General features: G+C 49.4%; 2 protein-coding genes across 10 annotated transcripts in view; both read right to left on the reverse strand.

Moving 5' to 3' along the window:
* Window positions 1-10,114: 10,114 nt before the first annotated feature.
* Window positions 10,115-12,854, reverse strand: INSM1 (INSM transcriptional repressor 1). The gene has a single exon (XM_077160856.1). It carries the CDS (start codon window positions 12,801-12,803, stop codon window positions 11,265-11,267), a length of 1,539 nt encoding a protein of 512 aa, XP_077016971.1. The 5' UTR covers window positions 12,804-12,854; the 3' UTR covers window positions 10,115-11,264.
* Window positions 12,855-20,218: 7,364 nt separating this feature from the next.
* The window catches only part of CFAP61 (cilia and flagella associated protein 61), a 355,256-nt gene continuing 354,512 nt past the window's right edge, over window positions 20,219-20,962 (reverse strand). For 8 of the 9 annotated variants that reach the window (XM_077114804.1, XM_077114796.1, XM_077114791.1 and 5 more), the window contains one exon: window positions 20,219-20,664. In XM_077114804.1, coding sequence (XP_076970919.1) covers window positions 20,464-20,664 — 201 coding nt within the window. In that variant the 3' untranslated portion in view covers window positions 20,219-20,463. The remainder of the gene's footprint in view (window positions 20,665-20,962) is intronic. The other variant, XR_013157060.1, reaches the window with a different exon arrangement.

Genomic DNA, 20,962 nt, shown 5'->3' on the forward strand with positions numbered 1-20,962 from the left:
TTCACCTACTATATGAGATCAAAGGAAGAGAACTTTATTTTGTCCAAAACCTAAATTTTCTGTTGCACATAATCTAACTCAACCTGTCTGGATAGCTCATTTAAACAACCCAAACACATGGAGCCCAGAATGGGATGAGGGCTCGTTAATTCTGTATAGCTTAATGTAATACCCGGACATATCCCAGAGTGTGTTGGGCAAATAATTAAAAAGTACTGGCAAAGTCCTTGATGAGTGGGAGAAAAAACATGAAATTATTAAGTTTTACCAGGGAAACCCCTGATACTGTCTCAAACATTAGGGTCTCCCAATTTAATAGCCCTTAATCTTGAGGTTTGCTCTTATAAAGTTTATTTCTATAGCAGAGAAGCTAAGCCTACCTATAGTTATGCCTAAGAGTTACGTCCAGAAAACTTCTTTTATTGCTCAGATGTGGCCTCTCTCTAAATCCAACTCTGCAAGGAAAATCATTACCATTCCCCTCTACGTGGGACATGACTTCTGGGGATGAGCTTGGCCCTGGCACTTTGGATAGACAGCACCTTTCTGGTCAAACTGGGAAAATAAATATAACAAAATAAGATATCAGTGGCTAAGAGAGTTCAAATACAGTCCAGAAGCAATTCTGGAGGCTACTCTTATGCAAACTTCAGCTAGATATTGCTAATTACCACAGTTTGCCACACCCAACCAAAACCATTTTTGTTAACCCTAGAGAATACCTACGGCTCTATCTAAGATTCTATGAAAGTTTCATGCACTAAGATTACTTTCCAGAAACGTACACCCTCCAGATGGGTTCCTAGGCCAGTTAAGTCCTGAAACCCAGAGGGACCAGCCTCTCCAGAACATCAACTAGTTCCATCCCCCATCCCATATTATCAACACCCCTTCCCAATATGGAAAAGTTGGATGGACATAGCCCAAATACCCCTAAAGATTGGGAGAAGGATCAAAGGAGAAGGAGGAGTTATAACAGAGAAGATAAGACTTAACAAATGAGTACGACTGCTGAATCATTATATTGATTTTTCTTTTAGTCTCCAGTGTCTTGGAGCAGCTAGAAGGAAAAATCCAAAATTGTGGAACAGTAACCTATATCAAACTCTGAAATCTGTTCTATAACTATTTGTTACAATGTACTTTGAAATACATTGCTATTTTGTATATATGTATTTCACAATAAAAAATTTTAAAAAAAAAAAAAGGTTACTAGACTGTGAACTTCAGATTTGGGGTTTGGGCTTGACCCATCCTTTTCCTCGCGTGGGCCTGCCCTCGGGAGGGTGAGCAGAGAGGGCTTAGGAACCTGTGCTCAGAGACTTTCCCTTCTCTCTCTCTCTCTCTCTCTCTCTCTCTCTCTCGCTGATTTCCACGGTTCCAGGATGGCCTATTAGTTTGCTTGCAGGTGTGGGATGGGAAGCGATTTCCACAACCAAGTGCTTTTAAAACCAACATGGAATGTAGAGAACTTGGCAGGAGGCAGGGTGGCTTTGAGTGGTGGCCTCATGGCACTGTCATCTTTATTCATAGCAGACTCATACCTTTTTCCCTTTTATGCTTTACATCTTCAGCATGGTAAAGCAAAGCAAAAAAAAAAAAGTTCCGAATCTAGGAATTTGGCACTACAAACATTCCAGTGTGAGGATCTTGTTACAATCCTTAAGTGCTGAATTTACGTGGTGTCCCCAGAGGGGCTAGTTATGGGGGCTATAGGTTGGGTTATGGAGAAATGAGGAGTTTCTTAATGTATAGGATAGGGGAGATAACTTGGCTTCTCTCTCTCACCTGGATGGGATTTTCAGACTGTTACTTTGGAGTCAAATGGCCAAAACACTAATCAGTTGTTTCCATAACTTAGAAATAGAAACACCCCTTCATGCGTGCCACATTTCACTCCGTGTTCCAGAAGCCCCTTGGCGAGGAAATGGAAACAAGACTCTTGCTTTTCACTACCCATTTGAAATCTCCCATACCCCTTTAAAGTTTTTCATACTAACCAGTTTCCTTCTTGCTCCCAACTAAATCGTCCCCACTTACTGGCTGTGTCACCTTGGAGGCCTCCATTTCCTCATCTGTTAAATGGGGATAATGATCAATGCCAGCTTCTTAGAGTAACTATGAGAATTCAATGAGGTTTTCATATTAAGGCCTTATACCTAGCAAATAATTAGAGCTCAGTGCATTTCAGCTGTCAGTATTGTTACAAATCCATCATTAGTTGGGGTTAGCAAGTACATGATTAAGGCTTCAGGTCATCAACTCTTCCCAGGCCAAACTTATTGATGGGAGCGACAACAAGAGGCAGTCCTATATAACCAAGACCTCAAACTCTAAACCAGCAATTTAAAAATGTTAATATGCACACAAATCCTCTGGAGTTTCTTGCTAAAATGCAGATTCTGATTTGGGGTTGGATCGACGAGTCTGTATTTCTAGCCAGCTACCAGGTGGTGCCAATACAAGGCCCCACAAAATACAGACTTTAGAAAGTACAACACATTTTCCATTATTGTTGCCATAATTGATATGCTTGTGGGACCGGGTCAGAAACCTATTTTAGAAAAAGGTTTCAAGTAGAGGTTGGGAACCTCTAATCTGAACTATGATGGGAAGCTGACTTCTCATTGTTGGACATTGATCTAGGTGTCCAAAATGCTTAAGTATTTGCATAATTCAATGAGGTCAGCAGTTCCCAGACAGGTCCTCTTGGACCTCTTTTTTTTAATTGACACTATTTTAACATTAATCAATGCTCAATTAAAGCTATCTTCTGTCATTAACTCAATTTTTAAGCTCATGGCTATACAAAATCCTTGAAATGTTAGGCTGAACCATAAAAAATTATTGCTACTAAACCTTTTATTTTTACCTATAAAGATAGCAATATCCTATTGTTTGACCTAAGAGTTTCTATCTCACTTGATAAATTAAGCCAGCATAATAGCAAGAAAACAACCTTTAAAATAGGAGTAAACCTTCCTCTTCATTTAGATTTCGGGCCTGACGTAGGTTAGAATTTATGTGCATTGCTGGAAAGAGTTGTGACAAATTGTGACAAACAGTTGTGACAAATCTGAACGATATTAATAAAACCCTCTTGGATACAATTTCCTACTTTTTCAGACATACTTTCTTATTTAGACAATTGGGGGTAGAAAACATGGTATGTGAAGTGGTGAAATGTAAAAATAGCGGTATCCACATTTGCAATTTTTGAGCCTTGCCATGGCCAGATTGTGTTTGCAACACTCAACACACAGCTATGCAAAGTCCATTTTTTACAAAGATCAACTTTCCACCTAATCAAGGCAGGATATAGGAACTCTACAAAACATTTTTGCATGATTTTGTTGTCTAGCCCCCGAGTCAGCAAACATTTTCCCTATAGGGCCTGTGTGATGGTTTGGTTTATGTGTCAACTTAGCCCAGTAATGATGCCCAGTTGCTAACCAAGCACTGGCCTAACCATCACTGCGGGAATTTTTAGGGACTTAAATCGTCAGTAAATTGATTGCATCTATGATTGATTACATCTACAATCAATTAAGAAGTGTCTTCAGCAATCAGAGACATTTAATCCAATCAATTGAAGGCTTTAAAGGAGAAGTCAACAGAGAGAATTTTCATCTCTACTTCAGCCAGCCAGCCTCTCTGGGGAATTCATTGAAGATCCTCAGAGTTGCCAGCTTACAGCCCCTAGTGAGCCATGAGAAATTTTTCTGCTTCCTGTCTTTGCAACCTTAAGCTCTACTGGGCTACAGGTAGAGGAGTGCTTCCACCAGGAGACACAATTATTCCATTGTACTAGAAGTGAACCTGACCACTTTGGGCTTCTTATGACTCTGAATCAACAGGCAAAGAAAAGGGTTACTGCGCTGGCTGGAGTGATTGACCCTGACTATTGGGGAAATAGGACTGCAACTGCACAATGGAGGTAAAGAAGAGTTTTCCTAGAGTATAGGAGATCCCCTAGGGCATCTCTTAGTACTACCATGTCCTGTGATTAAAGTCAATGGAAAACTGCAACAGCCCAATCCAAGCAGGAGTATCAATGGCCCAGAAACTTCAGGAATGAAGGTTTGTGTCCTCTCACCAGGCAAAGAACCATGGCCAGCTGGGGTGCTTGCTGAGGGTAAAGGGAACGTGGAATGAGTAGCAGAAGAAAGTAGTGATAAATATGAACTATGACTACATGACTAATTACAGAAACGAGGAATGAAATGGTATGAATATTTCTTCCTTGTTTTGTTATGAGTATGTTTGTATTTGCACATAAAGCAAATATCTTTGTTTTCTTCTCTATCTTACCCTTTATCACATGATATATTGTTCATGTCTTAGTATTTAAATTATAGGATATCAAGTTTAAAAGTGAATATTATCCATGGACTTATACTCTATTCTGGGGAGATTTAGCTTGCTTCTGGTTGTATACAGGACAGTTGAGTATTATTGAGTGAAAAATATCTCTGTTATTGTTTTTTATTTAGGGATTAAGGTATGGTTTAAGATGATGTGTATAGCTGCCAAGTTGACAAGGGGTGGAGTGATGGTTAGTTTTGGTGTCACCTTGGCCAGGTAATGTTGCTCAGTCGTTTGGTCAAGCAAGCACTCACCTAACCTTACTGCAAGGACATTTCATGGACTTACAGCAACAATAAGTTGATTGCATTTATGACTAATCACATCTATAGTATAGCTAAGGAGAGTGTCTTCAGCAATGAGAGACATTTAATCCAATCAGTAGAAGGCTTTAAAAGGAGAAGTCAGAAGAGAGAATTTTCATCTCTACTTCAGCCAGCCAGCTTCTCCTGGGGAATTCATGGAAGACCCTCATTGGAGCTGCCAGCTTGTGGCCTGCCCTATGGAATTTGGACTCCTACATCCCCACAGTTGTGTGAGATATTTTTATAAAAGCTCATATTTACAGATATCTCCTGTTGGCTCAGCTTCCCTAGAGAACCCTGGCTAATATAGCTTGCTAATAAGTAGTTTAGACTTTGTGGGCCATACAATCTGTTACAACTACCCGGTTGTGCCTCTGTAGTATGCAGCAGGCAAAGACAATACGGAAGTGAATGGACGTGGCTGTGTGCCAACAAAATTCTATTCATAAAACAGGAGCATGGCCAGAGTTGGCCAGCGGCCCTCAGTTTGTCAACCCCTGGTCTAGCTTACTCTGTCGTAATGATAGAGATGGTGAAACTGCAGAGGTGGCAATAATTCTGGAATCTCAGCAAAATCTCATAAGGTATAAGATCACACCAAGGTAGCCTTTGCATGTTTAATTCTTAAACTTGTGTTTAATTTTTTTTAGCCCTCTAAATCTGGCAAGTTAAAGAGCTTACCAGATTTTGAAAATACTAGGGGGGAAAGATGGTTTTCTCTTTGGTTCACAGCAAAAACTTTTCTGACAGAAATCAGAAATGTTTTATTATGTAAACATTTCATTAAGATGATTAAAAACTATAAATTGTGTTTGGGGATTTACCAAGCTATTCATGTGAAAACCCTTGGCAAGTCATCAAGGATAATAATTCTGTTTCAAAAGAAGCAATAAAGATCTCCCACTCAACGAGATAAAAGGGATAAAAGAATATGTTCCTTCGTGGTCTTGGGATTAAATATCTGATGTACTCCAACATGATTCTGTTCAGGTCTGGACAGCCAGAGTCTAACATTTGGCTCATCTCCCTTTCATCCCCAGTGGTCCTCATTCCATCATATTCACGAACACTTTCCTTCTCCATCTCTGCCCATCCCTAATTACAACCACTGTGCAGCCGTATTTGAGAAGGGCAAAGGCTCGCTTTATAGAACCCAGTAGAATAGCCAGCAACAGAAAGGGACTGCAACCCATTGGCACTACAAGCTTGTAAAGCACAATATCAGACGTGCATTTCAGTACAAGTGCCCCATTCTTTTTGGTTCCTTGTGCTGTGAGGACATTTTAGCCTTTTCTCTTTCTTCTCCCTCCTGTAGAAAGAGCTTCCTGCTCTCAGCCTTCTCTGAGGCCCGCCCTCCGCCCTCCCGTGCACACCCTCCCCCACCCTGATAGCTGATAGCCTCTTGGCTCCCCATCCATTCTGCCACCCTCAGGTGTGACTGTCACCTGGCTGTGCCGTTTGAGAATTGGGCTTCACATCAGGGCCCCATCCTGACAAAACAGATGTTGCCTCCAAATAAAAGGACCTTCTTTGATGAGTGAAAGAGGAGAATAACAAGCTCAGGTGGAAGTTCCCAGCCTTCTTATTTGCCTCTTGCAATGCTTCTTCGTTGATTGGTTCAAAGCAAACAGAAGGAACAGTGATTGGGCTGGGGTCTGTGGAAGGGAGGGCAGGAAGGGGAAAGTCTGAAGGTGAACTGTGCCGCAAGCCTCTCGGTGCTGGGAACGGGGAAGGGAGAGTGCAGGACAGGCTGCAGGTGCTGGTTCTTAAAGAATCACACCTCTGAATGGCTCAGGGTCGTAGGAGACATTGGATCGGTTCACTTTCAACATGGAGCATGTTCTAAGGACAGTGTGTCAGATGTGATAAGCTCAAGAAAAAGCAGGAGTACTGATGCTGTGTGCGGGCATGGCACCAGAGGACCACACAGTATGGAGACCATAAAATGAGATGAATACAAATGCATTCACCTCTCAACCCATTTGCTTACAATAAATACTGCCAGGAGGAAGTGGGCATGTCCAGAATATTTCAGCTTTCCAGATGCAACAGAGCAAACCCACACACACAGAAAATGTGGTAGACATGATGATGGCAGTCTGTGTATAAGAAGTGAAGGGGTGAGTGTTGGGTTACTGAAAATGTTAACTGACTTTAACTCATACGCTCGAATATACTCTGCGATTCTGAGAAGCATACCCGGCCTTAATAACAACGGCAATGATGGTAGCCGTGAATGGTAAATCTCTGAGCCAAATTGCTTCTCTCCTCAAGCTATGAGAAATCAATTCCCCTTACTGCAAAGGTCCATCGCGGGTTCTGTGCTGGCAACACCTCTCATCGTGCCTTGTCGCTTTCAAGGCCCCATCTGGCCTGCGGTCATTTCCCCAGCAAGCCCTCACAAAGGGTGTGGCTAAAGAAACAGGGTCATTCATCTTCAGAAAATCCTCTTGGCTGTGAAACGGCCTTGATACCAAAACTTGTAGCTGGTTGTTTGCACAAGATAAGGATATGTTGGTAAATGAGTTAGAAATGATCTGTTTCCTTAGCAGCCTCGGGAGGCAGGAGACCCCTAGTTTTCCTGGTAAGATAAAGGTGGCCCTCGTCACTGAAGTCGTTGCGTAGGTGGGTGGCAGCCTTTCTGCCCTTTCTTCCTACAGACTCACCTTCCAGAGCCTCACCTTGAAGCCTTGGCTGCCTGAGGTGCCGGGGCTGGGGTGGCCTTTAGGGTGCAGGTGCCCCAACTTAGCGCAACCCTTAGAGGACAGTCCTCCCTCTCTGGGGCTGGGGAGCAGGCTTCTCGCCGAGAGTGACCAGGTGGGCATGCTCCCATGGCCCCACGACCAGGCCCTCTTCTACTGACAGCCAGCTCTCACTTCTGAACTTCTCTTTGTAGTGCTGACATGACTGTCAGAGACAATGGTCACACTGCAACCTGGAGGTGATAAATATTCCAGACCTCCCAGAGCATTGGCCATTCAATGCTACAGGTTGATAACATGGAGACAAGAAGTTTCTTAAATGTAACTTGATGGGAAGTAACTTGAAGATGCATTTGGCTCTTTTCTTTTTCTCTCTCACCTGGTGGGATTTTCAGCCTACCACTTTAGGTTTATAAACCAAAGAACCAACCAGATATTTCCATCCTTGAGGACTGGAATCCTAGATGTCTTTAGGTTGCCCTATGGTCCTCCACGCTCTGCAACCACTTTGGCAATCTAGGACCTGTCGGTTCTCTAAAACGGGCAATTTCGCTACCTGGCAGATATCTCTCTATGACTCCTAATTTCTCTAAATCCCAGGGTGTATCAAACTATCATTGTATCTAGCCTCCCCATCAAAACACTCATCTCTGGGTTCAGGCTGGGGTCAGCCCAGACCACATAGCAGAGGCAGCTATAGGGGTGCAACTCAGAGCGCCCTAAATCTGGAGACCCAGCAGCTGCTGAGGGTGCTTCCCGTGGAGGGTGAGGAGCAGGAACGGGGCTGTAGAGCCCTGGGTACCCAGGCTGCCGGGGCTGGCCCGGATGGAGCACTGGACGTGGCCATTCTTGGGTGATCTGCAAAGACCATGTGCTCTGTGGAGCCTGTCCTTCTTGTCCATCCCCTTGGGTCTAAGTCCATAGCCATTCACAGAGTCTTCCACCAAAACCAAGAGTCTCCTAGCATTCCCTACCATTAGCTGACTGTGTGTACTCACTATACAATTACATTTGCTAGTGTACTCACTATACAATTACATTTGCTAGTGTACTCACTATACAATTACATTTGCTAGTGTACTCACTATACAATTACATTTGCTATCTCACATACATGAAATAGGGGTTTCTATTTTAGAAAAGGGGTATTTGGTCAGTTGAAATAAATTTCCTTTAGGAATGAAGGAACATATTTACCATCATAAAAGTGGGTCTTAGATGAATTCTTGATTTGTGTTTACGGACAAGAAAAATGGTGCCCCGAACACAGATGACAAGATGTCATCTCTGCCCAAAGTTTCTGACTCATGGATGGTCAAGCATTATGTTTTTATGAAACTTTTCATTGGCATAAAATATACAGTGATCCCCAGTTTGAAGGATCTTTTCATGTATGATGGAATGCAGTGAAAAATTCCATATTGTTGTTGCATTGGAGAGCAGCCCTCTGCCCACAAATTTGAGCTTTTCTGTTTCAAAGTTTTTGGGAGATTTTAAGTGCTGCTTTGCTCCTGTGCTTTTATACTGGGCGACCAGCACTGAGCTTTCGTCTTTACATAATTCCCAAACTGGGAAAATGTATAGTCATGGTGATAAAAGAGGCAGGCAGTTTGTCCTGGAGGCAACTTACCTGAGCTGGGTGGGCTCCCCTTTTTTGTTATTCTGAGTTCAACACCCTCACAAAGAGGGGAGGTGTCAGCCGAGCCCGGGACTAACCCCTTTCCCACCCAAAGTTCATGACTTTAGGCTCAGCATCTGAAAATGAGCTCTTTGGTCATTTTTTTGCTCCCAGTTTCCCTTAGACTGTTCTTCTCACCCTCACTCCAGCCATCCTGAGATCCCAGCTCTCTGCTGGGTAGATTTCTAAAATCCCTTTGATGTGCAAATGTTAGCAGATTTAGCGGGCCTCAAATAATAGTAGCAAAAATATATATTGCAAAAGGCGGGAAATGCACAATTGTTGAGAACAACCTCACTGGAATGTTTCAAAGACAGAAGAAAACAGCTCAAAATATTAACCAGTGAGTGTCAAAATTGTTTTTCAAAGAGCTGAGTGACATATAACGGAACACACTGTAATTACCTGGATTAAATTTAATGCCCCCAAACAGATGGCGTTCCATTTTTTTTTTCCCTCACAGAATAGGTTGCCCACCTGATTGGAAGATTATTTCTGAGCCCTTGCTCCAAACCCTGTTGTTTAAACTTCCACTGCATCCAAATGTGAATTGGTTTGCTCCCCTTACTTTGGAAATCTGACCGTAATATCATTTCTTCTTATTTTCTAGTTGATGCTTAAGGGACAAAAACCACCCATTTTATTTTTAGGAATTCCTATTACGCTGAGCCCCTCTATTGGGAAATAGAGGGTTTGCTAAATTAGTGTTCCTGCATCCCCTTGGTTGAAAGGATAGATTCTTGTGGACACTTATCTAGGCTTCTCAGAAGAAGACGGGCAGGGCCTTCGTTTTGCCCAAACTTCCAGTACTTTTCTAAGGACCCCCCAAAAAGCCTTCAGCTCCCAGTTAGCTGTTCTAGGGCAAAACCCAGTGTTCAGGCTCAACTCTAAGGATCCACAATCCCAGTGATGGTGGTGGTGATTTTCTTAGAAAGGAAAGAGAGAGAGAATGGGAGAGATGGGGGGGTGGGGGGAGAAAGACTTTTTAAGTAACCACAAAACTGTTGTAAATCCTTACTGAAACCATGGAATGCAGAAATAAGTCCACCTTATTTTGACTTTGAAAATATTTTATTTGAATAGTAAATAGTTATACAGTTGAAACAGTTCTATTGAAGCTTTCTATAAATAGCTAACAATTAAGAAAATAATGTATGTAGAAAAGAGATTGCATTTAAAAGTAAGAGTTGTACAAGGGCCTCGGAGGTCCTCTAAGCAGAATAAAATGGTAGGTTGTCTGTAATTCGCTCAGATAGGTATAAAAGTTAAAACTTTTAGCAGATCCCTTTAGAAAAAGGCTCTCTTCTAAAATGCACAGTGAAATGTCAAGAGTGGCGGGGGGTGGGGGCGGGAAAGCGCACCAAAAAAAAAAAAAGATCTGCAATCAAATAATATCATAATCTCCATAATTAATATAAATAAATAAAGAATAAATAACAATTACTCTTAAATCAACATATACATTTGGAGGAAACTCATATAGATCTACCTCTCAACAAGGATGATCAAACCAAAAAATCTGATGTGAAATATTGAGGCAGTTTCTACAGCATCTTCTGAAAATTCCCCTCCCTCCCCCCAAAACAATCCCAGACAACAGTTCAAGGCATTTGTGGCTATACTAAAGAAGACTCTTTTTTTTTTTTAAGCAATTCGATTTGTTCACATACAAAAAGGTAAAGCCAAACTCCAGCAGTTCACAAGCCATAATAAAGCTAATCCTGTAGGAAGTTCAATTTACAGCCTGTGAAATATAAAGGCATTTATTCGTCGAGATTCACCCAAAACAACCCGTAGCTACAGAGAGAGCAGAGACTGGTAGGCGAGAGCGAACCGCATTTCTAGACCATGAACACAGCGAGAACTAGCAAGAAAAACAGCGGCCCCCTTCCAAAGGGAGGCTTCCAACCACAAGACAAACGCGTACAGCTTTTCTCCCTAGTACAGAAAGAGATGGGCTCCTGTTGCGCCATCGGGGATGGGGGTGGGGAGGACAACGAAAAAGGAGAGGGGTTCCAAAAGGAGTCACGACGAGAGGGTCGGGGTTACCGTCACGCCACACCGAGAAGCCGAGACGACACTTTCACGTGGGATGGGTACCCCTCGCGCGAGCGCTGGTTCGGGGCGCGCAGGGCGCGCGGCCCGCCCGCGGCGCGTTCTTTGTGGGTCTCTAAACGAAGGCACAGTTCTGGGGGCCAGGGTGGAGGGCGCGCTCTAGCAGGCCGGACGCACAGGCACCTGCAGGAGAATCACCTGTCTGTTCTCGGACGGGTGGCACTTGTTGATGTGCCGCGTGAGGCCCGGCGAGCTGTAGAAGGTGGCCGGGCAGTACTTGCAGGGGAACACCTGGGCGGCGTGCAGCAGGCGCAGGTGACGCTCCTGAGCGCCCTTGCTGGGGAACGTCTCCCCGCACACCGGGCACAGGTGGCACTCGGTGGGCGCACTCAGGCCCAGTACGCCGGCCGCCTCGCTGTCGCCGGCCGCCTCCTGGGGCATCTTCTCGTCGGGCCCGGGGTACAGAGCCAGTAGGTCCTCGGCCGGGGACGCGGGCGGCGCGCCCTTGGCCTGCAGCGCCTGGTGGTGCGCGAGCAGGTGCTTGCGCAGATAGGCCTGGCGGCGGAACTTCTTGGCGCAGTGATGGCACTCGTAGAGCCCGTCCTCGGAGCCCGACTCGGACACGCCGCCGGGGCTCGGCGTGTCGCGATCGCTGCCGCCGCCGGTCGCCTCCCGCGCCTCAGCCCTGGCTGCGGCCTCGGGCTCGGGTGCGCGGGCGGCGGCTGGCGCGGGTCGCGGTTTATGCCAGCGGCGGTGCGAAGCCAGGTTGGCCGGGCAGCTGAAGACCTTGGCGCACTCGGGGCACCGGTACTCCACGCGCACGATGCGCGAGCACTTATGCTGCGCCAGTGCGAACGGGTCGGCGTACTCCTCTTTACACAGCTGACAGATGAACTCTCCCAGTGGCCGCGCCGCGCCCCCAGCGCGGCCCCGCGGCCCTTCCACCGGGCCCTCCTTGATCTTGAGCCCCAGCACCGGCGACGTGGTCACCTCGTCCTCGAAGTGCAGCTTGCGGATGGCCTTGGGCTTCTTGGCACCGGGGGCCTTGGCTACCTTGGCGGGAGGCTCAGCAGCGGCAGCGGCGGCCTGGGGCGTAGGACGCTTGCCCGGGGGCCGCAGGGCGGCGGCGGGAGTAAGCGGGGGCGCAGGCCCGGGGCCGCGGGCCGCCTCGGCCCCCGCCGCGAACGCGGTGCCCATCTTGAGCTCAGCGGGCGCGAAGAGCAGCGGGTCGCCGCCGCAGGTGCCGCCGCCGCCGCCCGCGCCGTTCCCGCCGCCGCCGGCGCCGCCTCCGAGCAGCGCAGCGGGCGTGGGGAAGGACTCGGCCGAGACCGGCGAGCCGAGGTTGAAGCTGCGCTCGAAGTACTTGTGTTTCTCGTGCTCGCGGCTCACCGGCCGCGTGGGGCTGTAGAGCGGCGCTGGGTGCGCGGCCTCAGGGTTGCCGAAATGGGCGGCCCGCGGGCCTGGCGGGGGTGGCGGTGGGCCCGGCGCGCAGGCGAGCGCGGCAGCGAGCACTGCATGGGCGCGCTCGACCGGCGGCGGCAGAGGGCCTGGCCCCGGGTTCGGCGCGGGGGTTTCCGCGCGGGCGCCCCCGCAGCCGGGCGAGAGCAGCAACGCGCGGTCACCGTCCTCGCCGCTGCGGACCCGGTAGGACACGGGCGTAGACTTCTTGCTGCGTTTCACCAGGAAGCCGCGGGGCATCTTGGCGCGGCGCGAGGACACGGCACTGGCTCGGTCCCCTTATCCGCGTTCGACCCCGGCGGCCCTCAGTGGCCCCGGCCCATGGCCCGGGCTCAGCGGCGGCGGGACTCGCGTGGCGCCGGTGGGGACTCGGCCCGGCTCTGCGCCCTGCACGCGCGTCCCAGTCCCCGGGCCCGGGCGCCGCTCCCTTTTAACTGGGGGAGGGGGCCATTGTTCTCGCCTCCCGCTTCCCCCGGAGCCAATCAGGGCGGCCGCAGCTCCTCCGTCTGGTAGGGTGGGAGGGTGACAGGGCTGCAAAAAAGGGGGCCGAGACTCGGGGTCGGCTGGTAGGTGCGGCAGATGTACCTGAGGGCGCCGGCCCCCGCGCGCGCCCCTCGCCGCCCCGCCCGGCCCCGGCACACGCCCGGCTCCGCCTCCCTTCACGGTCTGCTGCTCCTCTATGCGGAGGCGCACGTGCCTGGGCTTTGTGTCTCTCCTCCGGGGGGCGCGGAGCAGCCAAATGGGCCCGTCCATCAGCGCGACAATGTGCGCGCCCCCTCCCGCGCAGGGATTACCCGCGGGTCGCGAGCAAAATAGCAACAAAGGAGAAGAATGGCCCCAAATATGTCAGGAGGGTTCAATGCGCACGGCGGAGCGGAGGGGGAAGTTGTGCGCGCTGATTGGGTGGGGGCCGGAGGGGGCAGCAGCAGGCGCCCAGAGAGGAAAGCGGGCCGGGGGCGGCTCAGGCGCTCCGCGTGCTGTTTGGGAAATAATTAAGAATCGAAAATAGCTGCCAAGCCGGAACAGCCGAGAGCCCACGCCTCGGATGGGTGGGCCGCGGGACCCCAGGTCCAAGGGAAAGTGGGACGCGCGAGTTGCGAGTTTGGATGGAGAGTTTGGCCTGTAGGACTGTACCTGAGGGTAGTTGTTGGTGCCCACAGGCTCAGCGCGGCCGCGAGTCTCGGGAAGATTTCTCTCGAGTTTGAGAAACGGTTGTCACCTCACTTATTCAATTGCCAGCAGACAGGGTGCTGCAGGAGGCGAGGGCGGGCTGGGTTCCTATAGGAACGCGAATTTCTGAACTTTTTTGGAAATTTTTAAGTACCTCGAGGCTCAGGGATTGGCCCCTGCCCAGGCCGCTCGGAGTCCCCCGAGCCGCACAGGCCTTGGTGAATTTGAGTGAATTTGGCCAAACCCGAAACGCGCGGCGCGGATGAAGTTGGTCTCCGTCCTCCCCGCCAGGCCTCATACATTTTCATTCCGAGCGGGCATTTTGTCTGCGGGTTGACATCAGATGCTAAATCAAGGGCTCCAATCAAGGCGCTGCGGAATAAAGGGGCCGCCTGTCTGGGCGCAGGGGCCCCCCCGGAGCCGTGCCCCCTTCACCTTTGTGAAGGAAATTAACCTCCCGCTATTGAGCGCCGGCCGCGGCCAATCTGGACGCAAAAGAGACGCGTGCTGCCGGCCGGGGGGAGGGGGGCAATCTGTCCTCTGAGGCAGGCTGAGGCCTTGGAGAGGACAATCCGCCTCTCCCGTGCCACCAGGAGAAGACAACAGGAAAGACCCCTCCCACCCCACCCCACCCCAGCCGCCGTCCGGCTTGGCCGTAGACCCCGGCCCTCTGCTTCCAGCCACTTCCCAACTCAGCCCCAAGAAAACACAAAAGGCAGATTCACGGGGAGGGGGGAGTGTGTGTGCCTTGTGGTCCTGATCGTCCATCATGGGAGAGCATATAGCAAAGCCACCTAAAATGTCATATATTGTGGGGTAAAATGTCACTTTATTGAAAGAGAAGAAAAGAATGATTTTGCAAAGCTCCCCCCCTCCTTTTTTGCATCCAGATAGAGTTTGCTGAGTTTTGCTTGTGTTTAATTCCACTGAAGGCATTTAATTGTTTTTGGATTTTCCCTCTGAAAATACCCTGGCGTGGAAATTAAACAGATTTTTTTTTCAGCGTTCAAATGAGTAATAACGTGTGTTGGGGACAGTTGTTAGGGAATCTTTCGTTTGTTGAGGGGAAAGAGATTTGGTGGTTTTATGCTTGCGATATGTTTTTAACCCACCGACTGGAAAGACAAGAATAAATACAATGTAATATGTTTTGAAAGATTTCGCGCTCTTTTAAAAAATACGAAGTCCTCTGAATGGTGGTCCTACAAAAGTTAGACATCCGAAAACGAGGATACCTAAATTTATACGTCTCCATCTAACAGTAACTGATGTTATTTCCTTGCTCTTTTGAGCACTGATTAATATCGCTGATGAAATTAGAAGTGAGGAAAGGATTCCGGGACAGCTCCAGCCAATTTTATTTTCTAATCACGAATCCCATCTGGATTGTGGAATAATAGGGCGGGTGCTCGGCCGGCCGTCCCCAACTGACTGCGGGGTATTTGGTCTTGCATATGTAGCACTCTTCATTCAACAGATAACAGGGAGAGTTAGTCACCTTGTGAATCCTTTAAAAACAACACCACCCATAATTGTAAAGAAGGGGTGGGGGTGGGACGGGGGTAAAAAAAAACCACACAAAACAAAAACCCAAACCCCTGCCTGAATGCAACGAATTCGGACAGGGCTCTGAATCGAGGGAATCTATTGAACGCTATTGAGACACTGAGATTCAACAACTCCGTTTCTTTTTCTTTATTTGTGGTTTCTAGTCTTGCAAGTGGAAATGAAATCTGCTTTCAGACCGGTACATTCAAGATAAATGGAAACTTGAAAGGCCCAAGTATAAGAAACTAATTCCATAACCCGGAACTGGAGAAAAATCAAGCTGTGCGCGCGCACACACCAGCAACCTCCAAGCAGGTGCAACCGCACGCGGGGTCGCGGGTCTCCGCCGCTTTCTGCGTGATTTTATTTCTCAGAATCTGCGCCCCCGGGGATGGGGACATCGGGTCAGATATTTGTCTTCCTCTAGTAGGAGTAAAGCTCCACCACGCTGCGCCGCCGCGGCCGGCTTTTGCGCACTGCCATTTGGAGAAGAGGCCGCGTGGAGTTGGGTTTGGGAACCCCGGGGTGGGGGCAGCTAGGAGGCGGCCGCGGGAGTCACTGAGCAGCGGGATCCAGGGCAGGGCCCGGATGGATTCTTCCCAGCGCGCGGCGGCTCCTCTCCTAGCTGCCGGGGCCTGACCCGCGCTTTGGAAATACCCGGGTGTCCCTTTGCTTCTTGTCCTTGTAGACACTCCGCTGTGGGTTCCTCCTCCGAAGGCCGCAGGCGCTCCGAGCCCTCCTGTCCCGGAGTCCCGGGCTGACGTCGGGTCGCGCGCTAGGGTGCAGAGTGACCCCCGGGCCGGCCCAGAACCAGGAGTTGAGGCTCCACGGAATTTCTGGAAAGCTCGGAGCTTGGGAATAAAGGCTAACCCCCGGGAATTGCGGCCGAGGAGTTGGCCCCCTGGGGTGTCGGGGAGTCCAGGCCGCTCTGGAGCTCTCTTGAGGAGAAGACGAGAGGCTCGGCGATCTCACCGGTGACAGGCGGCTCGTTTGGAGACGCCCGGCGGGAGTTGTCAGCGTCCCCCTCCCGTCCCCACCCTGCTGCGGACCCCTCTCCCGGCTTCGCAGAGGTCCCCAGCCCCGGCTCTCGGTCCTTACGAGCCCCGGCGGTGTTCCCACCGCAGTGCCAGCCGCCAGGCAGGCAGGTCCCCGAGGGGCCCGCGCCGGGGTGCGCAGTGCGCGCAAGCGGCTTTGTGTTCGCAGGAATGAGGGGTGGCTGTGGCTGTCCGAGGGGCACGCGAGAGCCACGCGCAGCACACACACACACACACACACACACACACACGCACGCACGCACGCCCCGCCCGGCCCCTGCGCACCTTCCAGGGCCCCCGCCCGCCGGCCATTGCCTTTGTTCGGCACATTAGCATAAAGCTGCCAAGGATCTCGCGTTCAAATAATTCCACACAAAAGGAAAGCGCCTGAAAGAGGGAGAACAAGGGGGGCCCGCGAGGCTGCGCTGGGCGCGGGGAAGGACCGCGCTCAAGTAGTTCCCTCCCCTCGAGTTTAACGTGCCCCCTCCCCCCGGCAATCTGCCGCACACCCATTCTGCGAGCGGGGTCGACAGTGTCCCCTTTTATCCCCGAGTGTGCCGTCGGGGCCCTGCATGCTTCCTGAAGTGCCCTCGGGGCTATTTGCTTTTACCTCGGGTGGGAGGCTAGGGGTGGAGGGGAACAGAGAGGCCCCGGGCCGGGCAGCAGGAAGGGTGGGCATGGCAAGGGCTGGTGGAGGGGAAGCCAGAACATGTGGGACGGTCCTAGCCAGAGAATGAGGCCAGCACCAGGCGGGCCGGCACTGAACGAAGCCGAGTAGCATCGCGGCGGGGCTCAGCCGAGGCCTGCTTGCACCTCGCGCGCCGGGCCAACCCCACCCTCGGCGCCTTCGCCTCCAGAAAGGCCCTGGCAACCCCCGAGCAAAATCTGGGCAAAAAGGCCACGGAGGCCCAGACCGGCATCCTCTCCCTACTCCCCCGCTAAACATCCCAGGGTGGGTGCTGGGATAGCGAAGGTCCAGGGGCACCACGAGGGGCGCAAATTTTGCCTTGGCCGAGTGCCCCCTTTCTTACACCTGTCCTTGGGCTGGGGGTGTTTTTCTGCCCGCCTATCTCCTCTTACCCTTTCTCCCTCCTCTCACCCCCACCCTCACCCAAGTTTCCCGTTCTCTCCTTCCTTTCCTCTCTGTCCTTCCATTTCTCTCCCCTGTCCCAACTCTTCCTCCTTTCTGTCTCTTTCAATCTTTCACTCCTCTCTTCTTTCTTCTCTTTCCCTCCAATCCTCCGCACCCTCCTCCGCCCCCAGTCCCTCTCACTCTCCAACTCTTTCTCCCTTTCTCCTCCCTCACTTCTGTCTCTCTCCATCGCTGGCTTCCCTCACCACCCCCTCCCTGTTGTCTTTCCTCTCCTCCCTTTCTCTTCCTTCCTCCTCCGTCCTCCTCCCCACCTCTCCCTCCGTTCTCCCTTTCTCTTCCCTTCTCTTTCTCCCCCCTCCTTCTCTCTCCCCTCACTTTTCTCCCCCTCTGACTTTCCCTCCACCCTCTCCTTTCCCTCCCCGCAGGTCGACGTGTGTTATTTTATTTGTCTAGAGAGGGCCTATTTGTTCAGCGACGTGTGGCCTCCTGGCCGCCCGCTCTAACGGGGGTGCAGGCTTGGCTTCCCGGGCATTAGCATACAGCTGCCCTCGCCCGCCTCCGCCCAGCCGCAGCAGCACCTCTTCTCTCAAGCAGAAAATAATCAACAGCTTCTCACACTGGATGCCTTTCGAGCTCCCTGCTTCTTAGCTAGCACTCCCTCTCCCTCCTAACCCCAGCGCCCCTCTTCTAAGGGGAAAATATTGATCAGCTGAGGTGCAGAGTTCCCTTCCTGTCGCACTGCACCTTTCGTTTATCTTTTGCCTTTTGGTGCCATTGCAGTGTCATCACACAGCCTGCTTTGGGCCTGAGGTGGCCAGGCTTTTCATGAAAACCCCGGCTTGTGACAGGAGCTGGGGGGAGGCTTGAAGGAGGCAGGGTTGCTGCAAGGAATTTGGGGATTGAAACTTTTGAAAATTACCTTTGGTGTGTGGGTCAGCATTCTTTGTTCAAAAGTGTAGAATTCTAAGATCTGGCTTTGAGGCCCGAATGTCCTCAGCTCAACAGCCAAGACGGGCCAGCCTGCGGCACTCTAGAATTTACACTCTGGACACCCAGACGTGGGTCTCGGGAGCCCTGCTGGGCGGTCAGAAGTGGCGAAGAACTCTATTTGTCCCAAGCCCTCAAAATGGCTTATTTCAAGCTCTAACCAAGGACTCTTGAATTCCTCTCTTAGGAAACCTGTTCCTCAGTGCTAAAGCCCTCAAGTTTACACATATGTGTGAAAACACCTGCCTGGATTCAGGAAATCACCAACTTGCTGAATGTGAGATGATAGTTAAAATAACCACGGCAAAAATGCTCTGTTGTCTAAAGTATATTCCAGATATTTTTCGAGCTGCCATTGTACTTACAGATGCCCAAGACTGCTTTTAAAAAGCAGCAATGGAGGTGTGTGAGTAGTTCAGTGTTAGAATTCCTCGGGTTCGATTCCAGACCCAGGCACCAACACCCCCGCCCCCCGCCAAAAAAAAAAAACACCCACACACACATTAAAAAAAAAAAAAAGGCAGCAGAAGGAAACTATTTTCATCTAATTTATACCCGATTCCATATCAGGGTTAGTACTGGCACTTCTATGTGGGTAGGGGCTTTTTTGCGGTAATGCTTGGTCAGGGAAGTGGTGACTGCTGATCTGGGGTGGTTCTGTTATTCTCCAGCCAAGGGTCGTAGGCCTGTCACAGGAATCTGTCCAGTTGCTGATGAATTTGACCCCATCCTCTCAGGGGCAGGGGGCAGGATGGGGGGCTTGCTTGACCTTACTCACTCTTAGGCCCCTGAGATCCAGTTCCATGTGTGCTGTGTCTGCATTTTGAAGGGGGGACCAGTAGCAGTTGTTCCCCATTCAAGTCGCACAGTTTGCACCAGGTGGCTGAAGCTGGGCCCTCCCTCTAAAGACTTGGGCATTTCTGTAAAACACCCCTGTGAAGGAATTAATAGCATTCATTGCTGACCTTTGCCTACCTTGGAAAAATCAGGGTTTAGCATTTGGAAACACCTTTATTTTTGAGAAGTATCAAGCAACTTTGAGGTTGCAAATAATTCAGCAAAGGGTTAGCTGATGGCTGTATAATTCTGTAATGGCGACTGTGATTTTTCCCCTCCTAATAGCTGGGTCCTCCTTGTAACTGAGCCAACTTCTGCTAAATGTTAACAAAAATACAAATAATGAACAAAACTGGAATTGTGTCTATGAAACCAGTATTAAGCCCTGCTGGTCAAAAATTCAGTCACAAATTGTGTCACGCTATCTACTGAAAGAGATCCAAATCATTAAACAAAAAACAGTCTTGCCTTATGTGCTGTTCCTGCTGGTTTGTGAGACTGGGTTTTCCAGTGGGCAATTAATTTGCTTCACTTATGAGAGGGTTTCCGACCCACGTTACAGTGGACGTGCACCAGAGACCTCTTGATGCAAAGCAACCATGCTCCAGGTCGAAGAAAATGAACCAGATTAATTATTTTATTTTATTTATAACAATCTAAAACTGCATGTGGGTTTCTTGATCTTACACTATTTCAGGACATTTATGCTTGTGATCTGCAATAGGGAAGGGAAATACAGGTAAGCCTTCCCATTGCAGAAGTTCAGGTAAACTCTCTTACATTGTCAGTCCTTCTGAGGGCGGATTACAGATTTAATATCTCATCGGCTCTTTACTAATTTTCCATTCTGGGCACAAGGAATCCATTTTTATCCCCACAAGTAGTACTGGGTGAACACGGGAAGAACTAACAAGGGCGGCCATAGAACATTCCAGGAAAGCAAAAAGAATCACACACAAAATAAAAACAAGTTTTATAAAGTATGATCTCACTTTATTGCTGAAATGGATTATTATTCTGCACAGGAACAGGTCTGGACTTTGTAAAGCGTCTCCCTACCCCAGGAGAGACGCACGGCTCTCCGCCACCTACTGGAAGAATCTATAACTACAGGCATCGGTTAGGGCACAGAAGAAAGGACCAAAATGTGATGCTTGGCTTCAAGCCAAGATTTCAGAGAAGTTTCCTATTTATACTGCGCGATTCCAGGAACCAAATGCACGGGGCCACACTAGATGATGCCTGGCCACGCATACATGGGCAGGTGGTAATGGTTATAGTGCAGGTAGTCAAGGACGCTCTTCTCCACCAGGCTTTTATAGATGGTTTCCTGGAAAACTCTTTGGAGGTATTTTCTGGGTTTCTCATGAAGGCTTATTTCCTCATCTTCTATCTGATGGGCTAGCTTTTCTATGGAAGGAAGGTCTTCCTCCTGGAACATACAGCATGAGGTCACACACACAGTTTACTTGACTTTAGCACCATAATTAAAGTTACACTATAATGAAAAAGATTGTGCTTAGCTCCCTAAGGATGGTGATTGTAAGACTTCAACTTTCACATATAATGACCTATAGATCACTCTAGTTTTAAAAAAAATTAAGAAAGGGATTGAGTAAACATTCTTATATGAAAACACATAAAGCACAGCTTATTTTACTTAGTTATAACCCCCAAGAAATAGGACTAAAACCCCTTAAAATACATTCTTAGCAAAGTCAGATTCATTA

This window comes from Tamandua tetradactyla, chromosome 1 (assembly GCF_023851605.1).
Source record: "Tamandua tetradactyla isolate mTamTet1 chromosome 1, mTamTet1.pri, whole genome shotgun sequence".
Lineage (NCBI taxonomy): Eukaryota > Metazoa > Chordata > Mammalia > Pilosa > Myrmecophagidae > Tamandua > Tamandua tetradactyla.

What these genes read in the sequence shown, in the direction of transcription:
- INSM1 (XM_077160856.1), bottom strand. Translation starts at nt 12,803, where the DNA reads ATGCCCCGCGGCTTCCTGGTGAAACGCAGCAAGAAGTCTACGCCCGTG.